The sequence below is a fragment of the Struthio camelus genome, chromosome 6, assembly GCF_040807025.1.
Source record: "Struthio camelus isolate bStrCam1 chromosome 6, bStrCam1.hap1, whole genome shotgun sequence".
Classification (NCBI taxonomy): domain Eukaryota; kingdom Metazoa; phylum Chordata; class Aves; order Struthioniformes; family Struthionidae; genus Struthio; species Struthio camelus.
Window position 1 is genome coordinate 20,102,194 of NC_090947.1, and position 14,914 is coordinate 20,117,107.

At 39.1% G+C, this 14,914-nt stretch overlaps 1 protein-coding gene across 5 annotated transcripts in view; it reads left to right on the forward strand.

Annotated features, from left to right (window-relative positions):
* The window catches only part of PDE11A (phosphodiesterase 11A), a 147,171-nt gene that overhangs the window by 18,856 nt on the left and 113,401 nt on the right, over positions 1 to 14,914 (forward strand). For all 5 annotated transcript variants that reach the window (XM_068948430.1, XM_068948432.1, XM_068948431.1 and 2 more), the window contains exon 2: positions 1,135 to 1,293. In XM_068948430.1, coding sequence (XP_068804531.1) covers positions 1,135 to 1,293 — 159 coding nt within the window. The remainder of the gene's footprint in view (positions 1 to 1,134; positions 1,294 to 14,914) is intronic.

Consider the following 14,914-nt stretch of genomic DNA (forward strand, 5'->3'; position numbering starts at 1 on the left):
TCCTGCAGCTGCCCATACAGTATACAGCTAATTCACACCCTCGGGCGCCTCTGGGGTAACGCAGTAATTTCCTAGCCAGGGATGGTCTAAGTTAGTACATACTAGAGCTGGCTCCTTCTCTGTGTCCCCAACCGAAGTGTCGCAGCAGTCCTTGCAGCTTGTTAAATCCCTCACGCAAACCTCGCCGCGCTTTGCGTGCGTCGCGCTACGCAAGGGTGTGCGTGGTGAGCTGCAATTAGCTCTGGCCTTTGCATGCGCCTTGGAGGAGCCACGGCCTGTGCGCGGGGGCAGAGCATCTCGCCAGCCTCTGCCAGGACCCTGCTCCTCCCCATGGCTTGCTTCACGGGCGGCAAGATGGAGAGAGCGAAGTGAGCAGTGTTGGTTGAGACTGAAGAAACTGAAAACTGCCCGTGAGCACGTGGTGGGCAGGAGCAAGATCACAGCTTTAGCCCCTGCTAGTTTCCTTATCTTTGAGCTGTGTGAAATTTATGTGGAAGGCAAGAGGTTGAGAGAGGTGGCCTCTGCTTTTGGGAGAAGCCCTGGAGGAGCTGACGAGCCCGGAGCAGGCTTGTAGCTCGGCCGAGGAGCCTGGTGCAGTGCTGCGGCCTGGGCTCTGGAGCCGGGGCAGAGGGCCGTGGCCTGCGCTGGGGCTGGCGGGTGTCCCACCCCGGCACAGCGGGCCTGAGGGAGGGAACCTTCCAGAAGCATCCAGCCTCTTCTCCTCTTTTCCCTCTGGTGCGTGAGGCAAATTGCTGAATCTGTCTCTGCTCGAGTACGGCCGTTGAGCCAGCGCAGCAAGGGCTGCTGAGGGTCTGTTGACGGCCGCAGCCGCTGCGGCGGGCGTGAGGGTCTCCTGTTTTGTCTAGGCCCCGAGCGCGCGATGCAGCATCCCTCGCACCAGCAGATACTGCTGTTTGTGCTTCCTAAGCCTTGCGCTGGTCCTCGGAGAAAGAAAGGTTTCTTTCAGTATCATAACTGAGAAAAACAGATAGGAGGGAATAGGGTAATAACGGAGAAGTGACCACACAATACTGCTGAAATACTATGTAAGACATTGAGAGAAGACAGTACTTTGCCTGAAGAAAACTGAGATGTACGATATGCACGTTAATGCTTCCTTATCTCCTTTTGAAGGATCGTCGCTTTAACGATGAGATTGACAAGCTGACGGGATACAAGACAAAGTCACTGTTGTGCATGCCCATAAGAAACAGCGATGGAGAGATTATTGGTGTTGCCCAAGCAATAAATAAGACTCCTGGAGGTGCCCCTTTTTCTGATGATGATGAAAAAGTAAGATCGCTTCTATCTTCCTATATGTTTTATTTCTATTGTAGCTGGGGAGACTCTTTCAGAGATATTCACTCAAATGTTATGAATATACATTATTAAGGAGTAAATTATCTTGCAGATTTTGTAATCAAGTTGTTAGTTAATTGGTTAACTACTTAGGGATGATACCGTCTCAGAGTCACAGTGGCTTGCAATACGTATTTTATTTTTGTGCCCCTGTTGGTGGGGAGGGAAAGGTTTGGTACTTAATTCTGCGTGTCCAGTTTATATCTTGTATTATCACTTCAGGTTCTCATCTTTACTTGAATCTGTTACTGATCTATTTTCTCATATTTTGTCAAATTAAAAAAAAAAAAAGTCAGTAGAACGAAGGTTTTATGAAGATATTTTTGCAGGTCCAAAGCAGAAGAGCTGAGTCTTGTTTCATGAGATTGAGGCTAATGGTCTACTATTATTCTGTTCTTTACCTCCTGTTAAAAACACTGCCCGCTTCCATATTAGCAGAGTCACTGTTAAGAGGCATCGTTAACCTTAGATTAGTGAGATCTGGTGCTGAAAATCACTTCTGCTACCCTCTTTTCTTAAACAATTGTCAGGCCTTCCATCTTTCCCCTTCCTTACCTGACCTGGAGTCTGTTACTTGTGTTGTAAATTCCTGGTTTTTGTATTAGCTCCTCATTACGTAGTCCCTTTTATATAGGTTAAGGCTTTAGAGGCAGTGTCTTGCAGTGCAGCAGCTAGAGTTTCTAAGGCCATGTCCTCTAATACACTTAAAAGTGATGAACTAAATGTAAGGGCTCACGGTGGGGGAGGGGAGCAAAAAACCATGATATCACTGTGGGGTGTCAGATGTCACTGAGGGGTAGCCTGAAGAAAACGTCTCGCAGAAAGATGTTAGATTGCTGTAAGAAGCAAAGCAAAGACTTTAGAGTTATCAGAATCATACCTTGAACACTTTCCATTTTGAGTAACTTCAGTAAATATTGAAGAAATAAAAGATACTGAGAAGAGAGCAACCAACATAAAGAAGAACGTATTTGTCAAAGATGAAATAGATGTTAGAGAAGAACCTGATCCAAAATCTAATGAAGTCAGTAGAAATTGTTACTTTGAGTTCAGATGACTTTGTGTCAGCCTATAAACTGTTCTATAAAGATCAGATGCATTTGGGAGTCTCTTGTTATTACTAACGCGTAGGGGGCAGTTCTTGAGTTATGATGTATGTTTTGTGCTGAGCACTTTTTAAAATATGCTGAAGCAGTAGTTCCTTCTTTTTATTAAATACAGGTACTCTTCCAACAAAACATTTGGAGAAAAACTGTAGTAGAACAATGCAATGTTTTGTTTGGGAAAGAAATATTTTGTAGTGATAGTAAATTTGCTGATTTTTTTCACTTTGTTCTTGAAAATTTATCTATAAGAATAAATTCACAGGGAAAACTGTCGTAGAGAAGCTCCTAAGCTTGCTGAGTTAAAAATTGTCATCTTGTCCTAATGTTCTCAATGTGATAAATACCTGTAGCGTATGCAGAAGAAACTGTAGTTTCTTTTAGAGCAGATGACATCCCTTTATGTTATCATAAAATACAGGAGAAAATACAAGGTACCTATGCAAGAACAAAGAGGGCAGGAAGGGGGAACTGAGTGTGTACATGAAGTGGTGTTTGGAGAGTAAAGGGAGTTAAAAGGACAGGAGAATAGAGGGAGCAGAAAGGAGGGAACCTGAATGAAAAGGAAGTTGCAGAGGGAAAATGAGGAGTGGTGGTGCTGAAGGCAGATGCATACAAGTTGAGCGTATAGCAGCAATGTGAATGAAGCCAGATGACGACTGGGGAAAAAGAAGGATAAAGGGTAGCAAACTGTAGAGAAATAGAAAAGCAACTCACTCTGCCCAGCCTGTAGGGCAGGGGAATGGAGTTTCCATCAAGCACGTAATGGGAAAAATTACTTCTCTTTGTGTATTAAAACACTGCTGAATCCCATTTGTGCAGAGATGTAGTTAGGCTTTGCCCCTAAGGGCTGCTTGTTTTGATTCAAAAGCAGTTAACAGAGAGCCACTGTTTGTATTATATGTATGCTGAGATTTCTATGCTTTGACAAAAAGAGGTGTTAAGTAATGTCTATCATAAAGGGAAATTCCTGCCTCATTGATCCATCTAAATGGATGGAGTTAACTTTCAGAATCAAGGTAGTATGATGTGAATGAAATACCTTAAAGAAACTAAACTAACAGCAATTGATAAGGACTGTGAGATATTGCATGGATTGAACTTGTCTTCCACAGGAACAACAGTAATTGTATGAGTCCTTTCTGAAGTTGATATTACATGATTATTTTTACTGATAACATATATGGGAGAGTGAATTTAGAGCATAGCGCGTAGCTATTAAATAGTCATTGGAAAAACTTGTTTGACTGGTGTAAGTAATAATATGAATCTTAATATGAATAATATCTGTTAATAGCATCACGCTCTCTGGTTTGCTGTGCAGTGGGAGTAATTCAAAATGGATTGCCTTTTTGAAATTTCATTATGTGATGGGATCTTTTTCAGCAGTACAGGTGGGAAAATGCTTGCCAGATGAAATACTAATAAGCGGGTACACATTAAAGTTGAGAGAGGGGAAGGAGGAGTAATGATTATTTTTACACCTCACGTTAGTTATCAGATGTCTTCAATAGAAACAGTTACAAGCAGGTATTTCTTTATATTTGATATGGTACACTCTTATCATCAAGTGGAGATCTTTGAGGAGTTATTCTTATCTACACCTACTTATACATGAGGAGCTAGCTTGCTTGCCATGTAACACTTTGCTTTCGGGTTTTTTCCTAAATCTGTTTCAGTGATATGTTCTGATCAGCGCATGAGCTGACGGTTAACTCATTTGTTAAGCTTCAAGCTTCTGATTCTCATTAAGTCACAGTTGTTTGGATCCAGTTTGAAAGATTAGACTTAGATTTGGACTACAATGTTATTTAAAGTGCTTTCAACAAATAAAAGGAGTGAAGGAGAAATTAAGTAAGTAAGGACATCTATGGTATGCAAGACTAACAATACAGACAGCTCATAGCTCCCTAATTATTCTGCAGTACTGTTTGAGCTTGAAAATTTTTTAATAAACGTCAACTAGCTGTAGTTATTCTTCACACCAACGCTACGAGTAATTTTATTATTTTATAATCGAATTAGTTACAAGGACAATATTCATTGCAGCGTGTGTATATATCTGACATCCCCTTTCGGTTAGACACTTTCTATACTGTGTCTTGGAATAACAAAGAAAGTCACAGTCCTATCCCTGACAGCAGTATCAGGTATTCTAGCATCACATTAAAGATAATTTCTCTCATGTGAGAGCATATACAAACTTGATATTTTTCTTTGAAAATAATTAATTTTTAATATTTCTTTCTATGAAGAGTCTGAGTAACTGATGGTGCACAGTGATTTAGTTTAAATTTTTTATTTAATTAAGAGAATAACTCACAATTTTCAGGTGCTACCCATTCAGACTTTGGAAAAGACCATAAAGTTCTTGAAAATTGTTTCTTATTAAGTTATCTCAAGTTGTGTAACCATGAGTTTCCTTTTGAATTACTTTTGATTCTTCAAAACTTTCGATGCTCTATATTAATACATTAAACATACATCACAAATCTAGCAGTACGTGCTATGACGCCAACCACAAATGCCAGATGTAAATTAAAGAGAAAGAATGAGACCTTCTCTAAACAGACTTTCTTCTACGTTTCTTTTTCAGAGTATGCAATGCGTCTGCATAAAGGGAATTTTGTATTTAAAATATGGCCTTAATCTTGTATCCTACGTTTGATCTTTAACGCTACATCTGATTATCATATATTCAGCTAGCAAAGCAAGTGCTTATGTGTGACTTGTGAATTTCATGAACGTAGTATGTAAAATTTGATGCCACTACGGAGGTTGTGGCATTTGCTCCCTTTTAGTGGCTACTAAGTATTATATAAGATCAGAGCAAGTTGCCCAAATCTTAATTGTCATTTTATTTTTACTAGTCATTTACAATATTATTATAATTATAAACCAGTATATTGGAACTCTTCAAGAACGTAATAGAGGGTTTTTTTCACATGTACATTTTATGGAAAAATAAATGAGAACGTAACCAGTCTTGTGCTGTATAAGAGATGTTAGATTTAATGAGGTCTGGCAGTCTCTGGGCTGTTCTCTTCAAATCTTTGCTTTTAAGCTTCTTCACTCGCTGATAACCTAGAAAGCATGACATATCTTTGGGAAGCCAGAGAGGACATGCAATTTCAGAAGAGTATATTGCAAGATTAACAGACTGGAAAAGAGACCTATGAAATCCTTTCCAGAACAAGCAAAGAGCTACTTGAGTGTTGAGATGGCTTGTATAGAAAAGACTAATGAGTAGCTAGCAGATGAAGTAAATCCTGCTTTATGCTGATGTTGCAATTTTTGACAATTTGCAGTTTCAGAACAGTTAGAAAATGAAAAGGTAAACTACTCCTCTTCCTTCCCCTCAAACCCTCCCAAACAAATCTCAGTATCGTTTAAGTTTGACTTTTGCTTGCAAGCGTGTCTTTCTGTTCTCTCTCAGCATTGTGCAAAGCAATTGAAATAATCTGTTGGGTTTTTTACAAAACCAGAAAACTATATTGTATAATGAAATGTCACTTGGGGGCACTAGTGTTTTGAGTCAATAGGAAACAAAGAATTATGTTTTCAATTAGAATTAAGTAGATGCTAGCATTGTTTTTATGCATTTTTTAAGTTATTTTCAGGAAGTTGTTAACAGCAAATAAAATATTTAAGATCTGAGGAGTTTTTAATGCTCCCAAGCTGTAACCAAGTTTATATTTTGCTATATGTGAAGTGTAGGAGTATTAGATTAGAAAGTTTTCATACTTTTGTATTTTTCACAGCAAACATTCAGTGTGTGGTGGGTTATTTATTTATTTATTTTTCTTTTAAATCTCTGGCCACTGTGATACTAACATGACACTAATAATGAACATAAGTGAATTTTCTGCATGTAGCAATTGCTTCCCACTGCCAAATAAATTTCTTTTCTCCTTTTTAGTGTAGAGGACACTTTAGTCTTTTCACTATTTGAGGATAAAACTAGACCTGCAAGGCACTGGCATGAGAGAAAGTGCTCTATCTCCCAATTTGTTTTGCCTTGTGATGTTGCTCCGTTAAACTGACTAATTTCAGAGATTTCTAACCTGATACAGACAACAGTGGAATATTTTATTACTTTAGTATAACTTTAGAGGCAGACATCACTTTATTAAATTGAATAACTGATGATTTTTCAGAAAAACAGGTTGGTGATATACTTTGATGTGTATTTTGCAAATGAGGACACCAGCTCATATGAGAAGACATAGACTAGGAAAATTAACCAAACCTTTAGAAAACAACTGTACGTGCTGCTTGTGTTCCCAGTACTGTCCTGAAGATTTATGTAAGTACTTGTGGTGTTTTCCTGTTAGTCATACTTGTTTCTCACCAGTCATGAAGCAACCTTACAAGAACTTGGCTGTCTGTGGCTTAGATTACTGCATGCCCTTTCAGAGTCTTCTGAGATGTGGTGCCAAAAATCCAGTCTTCCGTCGGAGGGGTTTATGGGACAGCAGCAACTCCACAGTCATTTAAACTGCAGACCTGATTCTCTCTAGCTTTGGCATCCTCCTAGCCTGAAATAAGTGAATCAGCTGCAGGAAAATTACACAGGGCAGCCAGTTTGAACTAAATCCTACTTGATTTACTGAAAAGCAGTAGTTTGAATGCAGTGGGGTTCCTCATAGAGGAAAGGAGAGCATGGTTTGGTGTTCTGTGCTCTGTGAATAGTTTTATTAAGAGCTATATATCCAGATTCCAAGACTAAACTAATGAACTTTGTGGTTTGTGGGGGCTTGAAGATACGGTTCTCTCATGCCTCAACGTTTCTATTGCCTATATTCCTGTTAGCAGCCTAGTGGTTCTAAATTGCCCAATTTAATGTGCTCTTCTTGGCCTATATTAGCTAAGACCTTAATGTATTCTATACCAGGGGCTGCTATAGGGACAAATGATTTGAAGAGATTTTGCTATACCTGCTAATTTATCTTCTGTGAATTTTTGCATGATGGGCTTCTTAAAGTCATGCTGGGAGGTGGTAATCTCTAAATCAACTTTGACTGTTTCTTTAGCTTATGGAAGTAATCAACCATAAATAGAACCATCAGGAAAGGGAGTGATCCAGAACAGGCTACCATCTCTTAGTGTAGTGAAAAGGATGAACCCAGCTTGATGAATGTGGTAAACATGCATCTGAAAATGAATTTGATGGGTGTGCTAGAAAGGTGCATAAGAAACAAATCAGTTAAAGAATTTTTTGCATATTTTACATATTGCAGTGCATGATGCTCTTGGCCTTGAATGTTTCTGCTAACATCTACTTTGGTTCTCTGATAAATCTGCATGGCAGTGAGACTCTAAAATATATTATTTAAAATTGGCGTAATCCTCAAAGGAGGTATTGCCTGCACAGTATGTCACTTGCATCCCAAGGTAAGAGACAAACTTGCTGAAGGAAGGCAGAAAATAAGAAAGATGTGAAGGATCAGGGTGCTGAAGCGCTACAACTATCTGGGAAAACTCTAATGGTTTATTAGGCACAACTCTTGAAAAGTACTTTTACACAAATCTATGTGAAAATAAGCCACAGTAACTGAATTCTCTTGCTGGGGGAATCTAAAACTATTTGTCACTAGAAATTGGCTATATCAAGTCAGCTTCACACCAGTGGTTTGCAAGCAACAGCACCAAATGGTTGCACTGACAAATATTTGAGTGGACTGTGCCCGGTCTTGCATGCATTCAGTCATGATTTCAAGTTAAAGTGAGTGCCTAGATTTCTTTTCAATTTCAGAACCCTATACAATATAACAATATATACAATATAACAATACCTTTGTTTCGAGTCTGGCAGTTAATATTTGAATCTGGCATATTCACCTCTAAGGAACGGAAACCTATGTCTGAAAGTGTTTTACATTGTTGATATTTTAGTGAAATATTTACTTTTTTTCACAAACATAAAGATGTATTTTCTAGGGGCAGGATTTATTTTGATGCTATGTGTATTTATGATATGTAGTACACTAGATCCTTGATACCTGTTCTGAGGCCTTTCAGTGCTACCATAAAGCAAGTGCATAGAGGTTTAAAAAGAGGTTTAAACCATGAGGTTTAGCATCAGAAATGGTTTTGGTTTTTTTGTTTTTGTTTTTTGTTTTTTTTTTTTTTTTTACACAGAACAGCTCAGTAAAGATTTTGGGGGCAGGGGAAACTGGGTTTTTATTCTTGTTTTGTACTGTGGTGAGAATGGGGAAGGTAATCTACTGTGTGATTGCTGGTAGGAATCTGAATCTAGTGGTTATTCCTGTGTTTCCTGTGCTTGTATCTCCCTAAATAATACACAGAGAACTGAACAAATACAAGCTCTTTTCTGTAAATCTAGATTGTGATTTGGCAAACACTTGTAGTATTTGTTTCAGAGCCTGACTCAAAGCTCAGTAAACTAAATAGAAGAACCTCTGCTGACTTCATTGGTCTTTGGCTGAGCCCCTAGAACCTCTGTCTATTTCTACTGTAGGAGTATTTCATTAAATTCAGATCTAAGGCTTTCTTTATGAAGCTTAAATTCATTTGAGTCAGAGCACTAAAATAAAATCAATTCAGGATCAATTTCAGCTTCTGTTTTCTTCCATTGGCTGCAAATGGGCCCCAGTAGGCTGGCCACAGTTTCTGTGGAAGACTGTGCTGTTAATAAACAGATCTATGAGACTCCTTGATTCACTGGACATAAAAGATAACTGCTTAATACATTTCATGAACACTCAGAAAATTTGAGAGGTTACTATGCTGAAAAACTTCTAACGGAAAACAAAGTTTGGGATTTCCCTCAAGTTATATATTTTTCTCTAGGTAATATTTTGTCAGCTACTGAGAGTGTAAAGTTGCCTCTGAACTTGAAAAAGGTGATCAGTTTTAGAAACAGTAGCTAGTCCTGGAAACGGAGTCATACAAAGAGCCCTAAGACGGAATGAAAATTTCTTAGCACTTGTTGCTTGCTTGTTGTCAAAACAAGCGGGTTAGCACACTGAAGAACTCCATGTGCCTTCCTTCCCACCGTGGGCCTCATCCCTACTCAGCTCTGGAAGAACAGTGTCGAATCTAAGCACAGTATAGGAGCAGCCTTTTTGTACCGAAAGCTTACGCAGGTGATGTTAAACCTGTCCAGTAGACATGTTAGCAAGATCTTTCTCCTTTAAAACCTTTAAAACAACCGAAAAAAAAAACAAACCAGTAAGAGCTGCTAAAGTTGATACTTAACTGTTGGTGCTGTGCTTTAGAGCTAACGCTCCAGCGAGTGAGGAAATTCGGGTCTGTTTTGGATCAACTGTTTCAAGGTGATTAGGGAATCATCTAGATAGCATTATACTGGTTGAGAAGGCCTTTCCCACAACCCTGTGAGGACTTAAGATGTTAAGTTTTGATTTAAAACCTACTACAACACACAGACATAAAAGGCCCTGAATCTTCTATTGGCTGACAGTAATGGATAGTGCTTATACCTTGAGATGATATTAAGACTTTTTACTGTTATGTTCGGCAATTTGTGGAAACAGCCTAGCTGTTGTTATACATGTTACACAGCATTATGGAGTGCTAAACACAGGAAATCGGAGTCTAGAATGTGACAGCATTAAATGTTTGTTTCCTCTACAACATTTAGGAATACAAACAGATTACTGCTTTGCTTCATTCTTAATCCAGCATTGGTCATTTAATCAAAATTACACTTGCAGTGATTTTTATTAATTATGCCCTTGTTTGAGAGTTATGAAGATAAGCAATCCATGAGAGAGAGAGAGCTGTTACAGTTTTAATTATGAAGTATTCAGTTGCACCTCAGGTTTCGATCATGCTAAGAGACTTTTGGGTCTTCCTGCAAATTCCAAAGCATTAAAATAGCTCTAGTGCTTGCGTTCAGTTCCCTGTTCTTTGGTATTCAGAGGGTTGCAGCAGATCTGGAGAAAGGAGTCCAGATCTCTGCCAGATCTCTACTGGCAGAATGCTTGAACAGTCTGCACAGAAACACTGGTAAGGTAATAGTAGTTTGAACAAAATGTTATCAATGCCAAAAGTAAAGTTCTGTAATCGTAGACTCTTTTGCCTTATCTTTGTGCAGCCATACGTCCACTCTTCAAATGAACAGCAAAATAGTATAAAGTTTTCAACAAAAAGATCAAAAGCCTGAAATTCTGGAGTGCTGATAGTAATCTTTAGACACTGCAGTGACTAAGAAAACAACATCATGGTTCCTAATTTTTTTATTTATGAAATGATATTATTTTTATCATTCTTGTATATTAATAGAATTTTTATTTATAAAATGCTTTAGATAGGAAAACAACATTAACACAAGGGCTCAATAGGATAAGAGGTGTATTTTGTTTGGCTCATTCTGTCAGCAGAAAGGCAGCCTGTCACAAAATAATATGAGGGCTATGATGTGTATTTGAGTTGTATAAGTCCTATCAATATACAGAATTGACTAGAAGCTGTTATTCTGGAGAGGATTCATGTGTGGTTTTGTCCTGAAATAATAATAATCCCTTTCATGTTATTCTGCAGTAGCTTACTATGATCAATTAGTGTGCCTAAAGAAGCCTCTGCGGTTAAGAGGTGCCACTTACCAAGGTGAAAGGCAAATAATATGTACAGATAGATGGTAGTAGCCCAACAGTAGAAAACTTGACTATAGATGAGGCCTTCAGTCTTCCCAAAAAAAAAAAAATTTATTACCTTACCTAAGGAACAGAGTTGTTTTACCTCCAACTGTCTTCCTTTTGGCTGACAAACCAACTAAGTTATTTTGGTCAGGCCATTCATAATAGGAAAATCTTCTTCACTTCAAGCGAAACCTACATCACGGCATAGTTATGGAAGCCTGTAAAAGGGGACCTTTCTGGTCTGCCACTGACGAAGCCTTCATTTCTGACAGTTACTTGAGATGTGCCCTGTAGGCTGGATGGGAGGACTTTGTCCCTAGTGAAGTATTTTTCTGAACTTCTGTCAGCCTGTTCTGTTCCCCATAGCTGCTCTTCATAATAACTGCAAGGCTTGATATACTTTTAGAAAATAGTATTTCCCGTCTCCTGTGAATTGCTTCTCTTTCCTGAAGCATAATGAAATGGTTGTACAGCAGTTTCTGCCATCAAAAGGATTCCCACTGGAATAGTGATGCTGAGCCTGTCTGTAGCTATAGATTCAATGAGGAGATATTGAAAACCGCTTAGCAAATCATTTTGCTAAACAACTAAGTCAGCCTCTAACCTTCAACTTGTTATTACAGATTTCGTAAGAAGCTGTAATTAAAACAGTACTCCATTGTTCTAGCACTGATTTATGGTATGCTCTTGGGCAAAGCACTTACAGGGTGACTCTGTTCTGAAACATAACTCTAAAAATGACATTAGATGGTTCCATACTTACTATCTATCAAAATGTCTGTTTTAGGTGGTCTCACTTTATAATATAAGGAAATGATTTTCCCTGCTTTTTAAGCTCAGCCTGGGGTTTTGAAGTCTATTTGAATGCTTTCTCTCATGCACAGTAGCTGTAATCTGGACAGATCTGGATACAAAATAGCAAAAAAATTCACAAAAAATTCAGCCTAATGTTTCTGTTTTGTTTAATGTTCCCAGCTTTATGTATGATATTTTACATCACAGTGAAAGTTGTGCAGCGTTATTGTCCGTGATTTGTTTGCAGAAGTGTAATTGATCTAACATTGGTGAACTCCTGATTGTACATCAGAAGGAATTCAGTACATCTCCATGTTGCCTTTGTAGTTGTCAGCTGGAGAAATTAACGTCTGCAGTCCTAGCAGTTGGAATATGTAAGCAGTAACGTAGTATAATGCCTGCTAGGAGCGTCTACGGCGATGTGTTTCCCTTATATGTAGGAAAATGGCCATTTAACTTTGAGACCACAAATGAACAAAACTCTTGTCCTCTTCTTTCACAGAAATGTCAGAAAAGATTAACCAGATCAGAGGGAAGGTCCGTTTAACCCAGTGACTTTTCTCTGCCAGCAGCCAAAATCAGATTCCTGGGGTGAGGCAAGCACAGAGTGATATTTCTCCCATATACTCCCACAGTTTTCTGTGGCTTGCAGCTCAGGGCCAGAGGTGGGTGGTATCTTTCTATTTAATACCTCCCCAAGGATTTTCTACCCCTGAATGTTTATCAGGCATTTATTGAACCAAGATGAACGTCTGTCTGTCACAACTTCCTGCACGTTATGTGAAGAATCGCCATCTGACATTCAACAGTTTCGTATTATTCCTCCATGTGCTGCTTTTAGAGAACATACTGAGAAGTTGTTCCTTATGCATCTGATCATGCCAGTCATTTTACCCCCAGAACCTTCAGCCTTCAAAAGCTATGAAGCTCTCACCTGGAATAATGGTCCTCACAGCTGTGACCTGTCGGCTTTGGGGGGGTTCTGCTCCCCAGTGCTCCGGTTTCTGCTTTGGCAGTGCCTTGGGTCTGCCCTGCCAGTCAGTGGTAGCCTCCCTTTCTGGAGGAAAGGAAGGATTTGAACTGATAGTGTTTTTTTTTTTCTTTTGTAAGTTCTAGACTGCAAAAGCAAGTGTCACGTTTTTCTTGTTCCAGCGCTAATTGTCATGTGTGTCTAGAACTATTTTAGAAAGTCGGGGCAAAACTTCAGGGCTTATTTACATTTTGATGCCACTGCATTGCTGGCACATGAAAGAAGTTTTTGTTTTGTTCAGCTTCCAATGTAATTGGTCTGCTTTGCTGATTGTTAATTTTTGGCAAAAACTGTTATTGTCCTTATGAAACATTTCAGAGCTCTCTAAATTGCTGTGGATTTTGGGAAATGTCATATTATTAATAAAAGACTTCAGAACAAAGCGTAAAACACGTCAGGTCACCAATGAAAGTTAGGCAACAAGGATGACAATTGCTGTGCAGCAAGATTACATATTCCAGAGTAAAGCTGATTAGAATTACGAAAGCTGAAGTAATTTAATCAGTTAATGAAAATGATTTCATCTTTCTCCCCTAGCTGGAAAACACTGAACTAGAGTTAAAACAATCAATGTTATGATAATTTCCTCAGTCAGAACATTGTTGGAGCTGTCAGAGATAATTGAGCCCCATTGTTCATAATCATGAATGTGGTCAGAGATTTCAGCAAGGAAAGAATGCTGCACGCTTCGGGCAACTCTTCACAGAGTAAGCAAACTGTGTTTAGAAAAATATTTCCTGTGAACAGCATAGTGATACAGGCAGGGGCACTAGGAAGAACACTTAATTTAACAGTGCTTTGTGAAAGCTATGAGTAAGCACCTTAATTGTCAATTCAGTCTGTGGGGAAACCTTTTACTTAGACTATTTACCCCATATGTTTTTCTGCCAAACAAAAAGTGTTTATAGTGGCAGCCGTCAAGGCTACAGTCTTTGCACTAAACTTGACAGGAATTTAACCTTAGTGTTAATTTTCTGGCAATTTGCTATCTGTGTGGTAGTATTGAATGAATACAAACAAATCTTGTTTTTCTTTCTTGTTTTAAAAAAAAAAAAAAAGAACTAATTTGCAGTATGAAAATGGACTAGTTGAATTTTGCAATGCTGGTGTCATGGTTACAAGGCAAATTCAATGATACTAGCTCTCTGGTGTGACAATAGCTCTCTAACGTTGTGGCATGCTTTTACCCAAGAGATTAGTGCAAATGCTGTGAGCTGTAGTGGACAGGGTGCAGTAGGTAGGGCTGGGTGGTAGGGTCCCATGGCGGCATGGAACAGACCAGTGTGGAGTCGCAAAGGGTCCTTGGCACGATGCCCGAGGATGTTGCATCTGTCATGCACTCAGGTGTCTGGGGGGTGCTCTGGACATGCTCTGCAGTACCAAGGGGCTGTGGCATCGCAGGCTGAGCTGGAGCAGACCTCTGGGCTTGTTTAACAGAGCAGAATAGCTGCAAATATGACACTCCTTCCTACTAAGGAGAGGAGGGCTTGAAAGCAGGATGATTGCCAAGACACGTTACCATAAACACAGTCTGAATTTTCCTTTTCTGTCACACGCAGTGGAAACCATGGTTCACGTGGTTAGCAGGGGCAACATATTCATTTTGCTGCTTGAATCACAAACATTTTTAATCTGTTATAGCCAGAGGTTTCAGTGTTTGTTCCTTAACTTGAGATGTAAAGTCTTGAGCTCTTAATCCTGAACGTCTGGAGGTTTTATTTCTTGGTGATGGCCAAGACAGTTGCTACCATGCAAGACATGCACAGCGGTTGAAATGTGACCTAACAAATACCACTGTCGCAAGAAGGATAAATTCTGCTCTTTAGTCTCTTAAAGAGTATCAAATAATTCTAAACTTCAGAAAGTCAGCAAGGTTTGGCAGAGCAGTACGGTTGTGGATGACTTGCAAAAGCTGAAGTCTGCCTGCAGGAGTGTTAAACCGTCAGGTTGGCAAGACACTTTTCACTAACAAATTATTGCAACAAAAAATTGTATCTGATTGA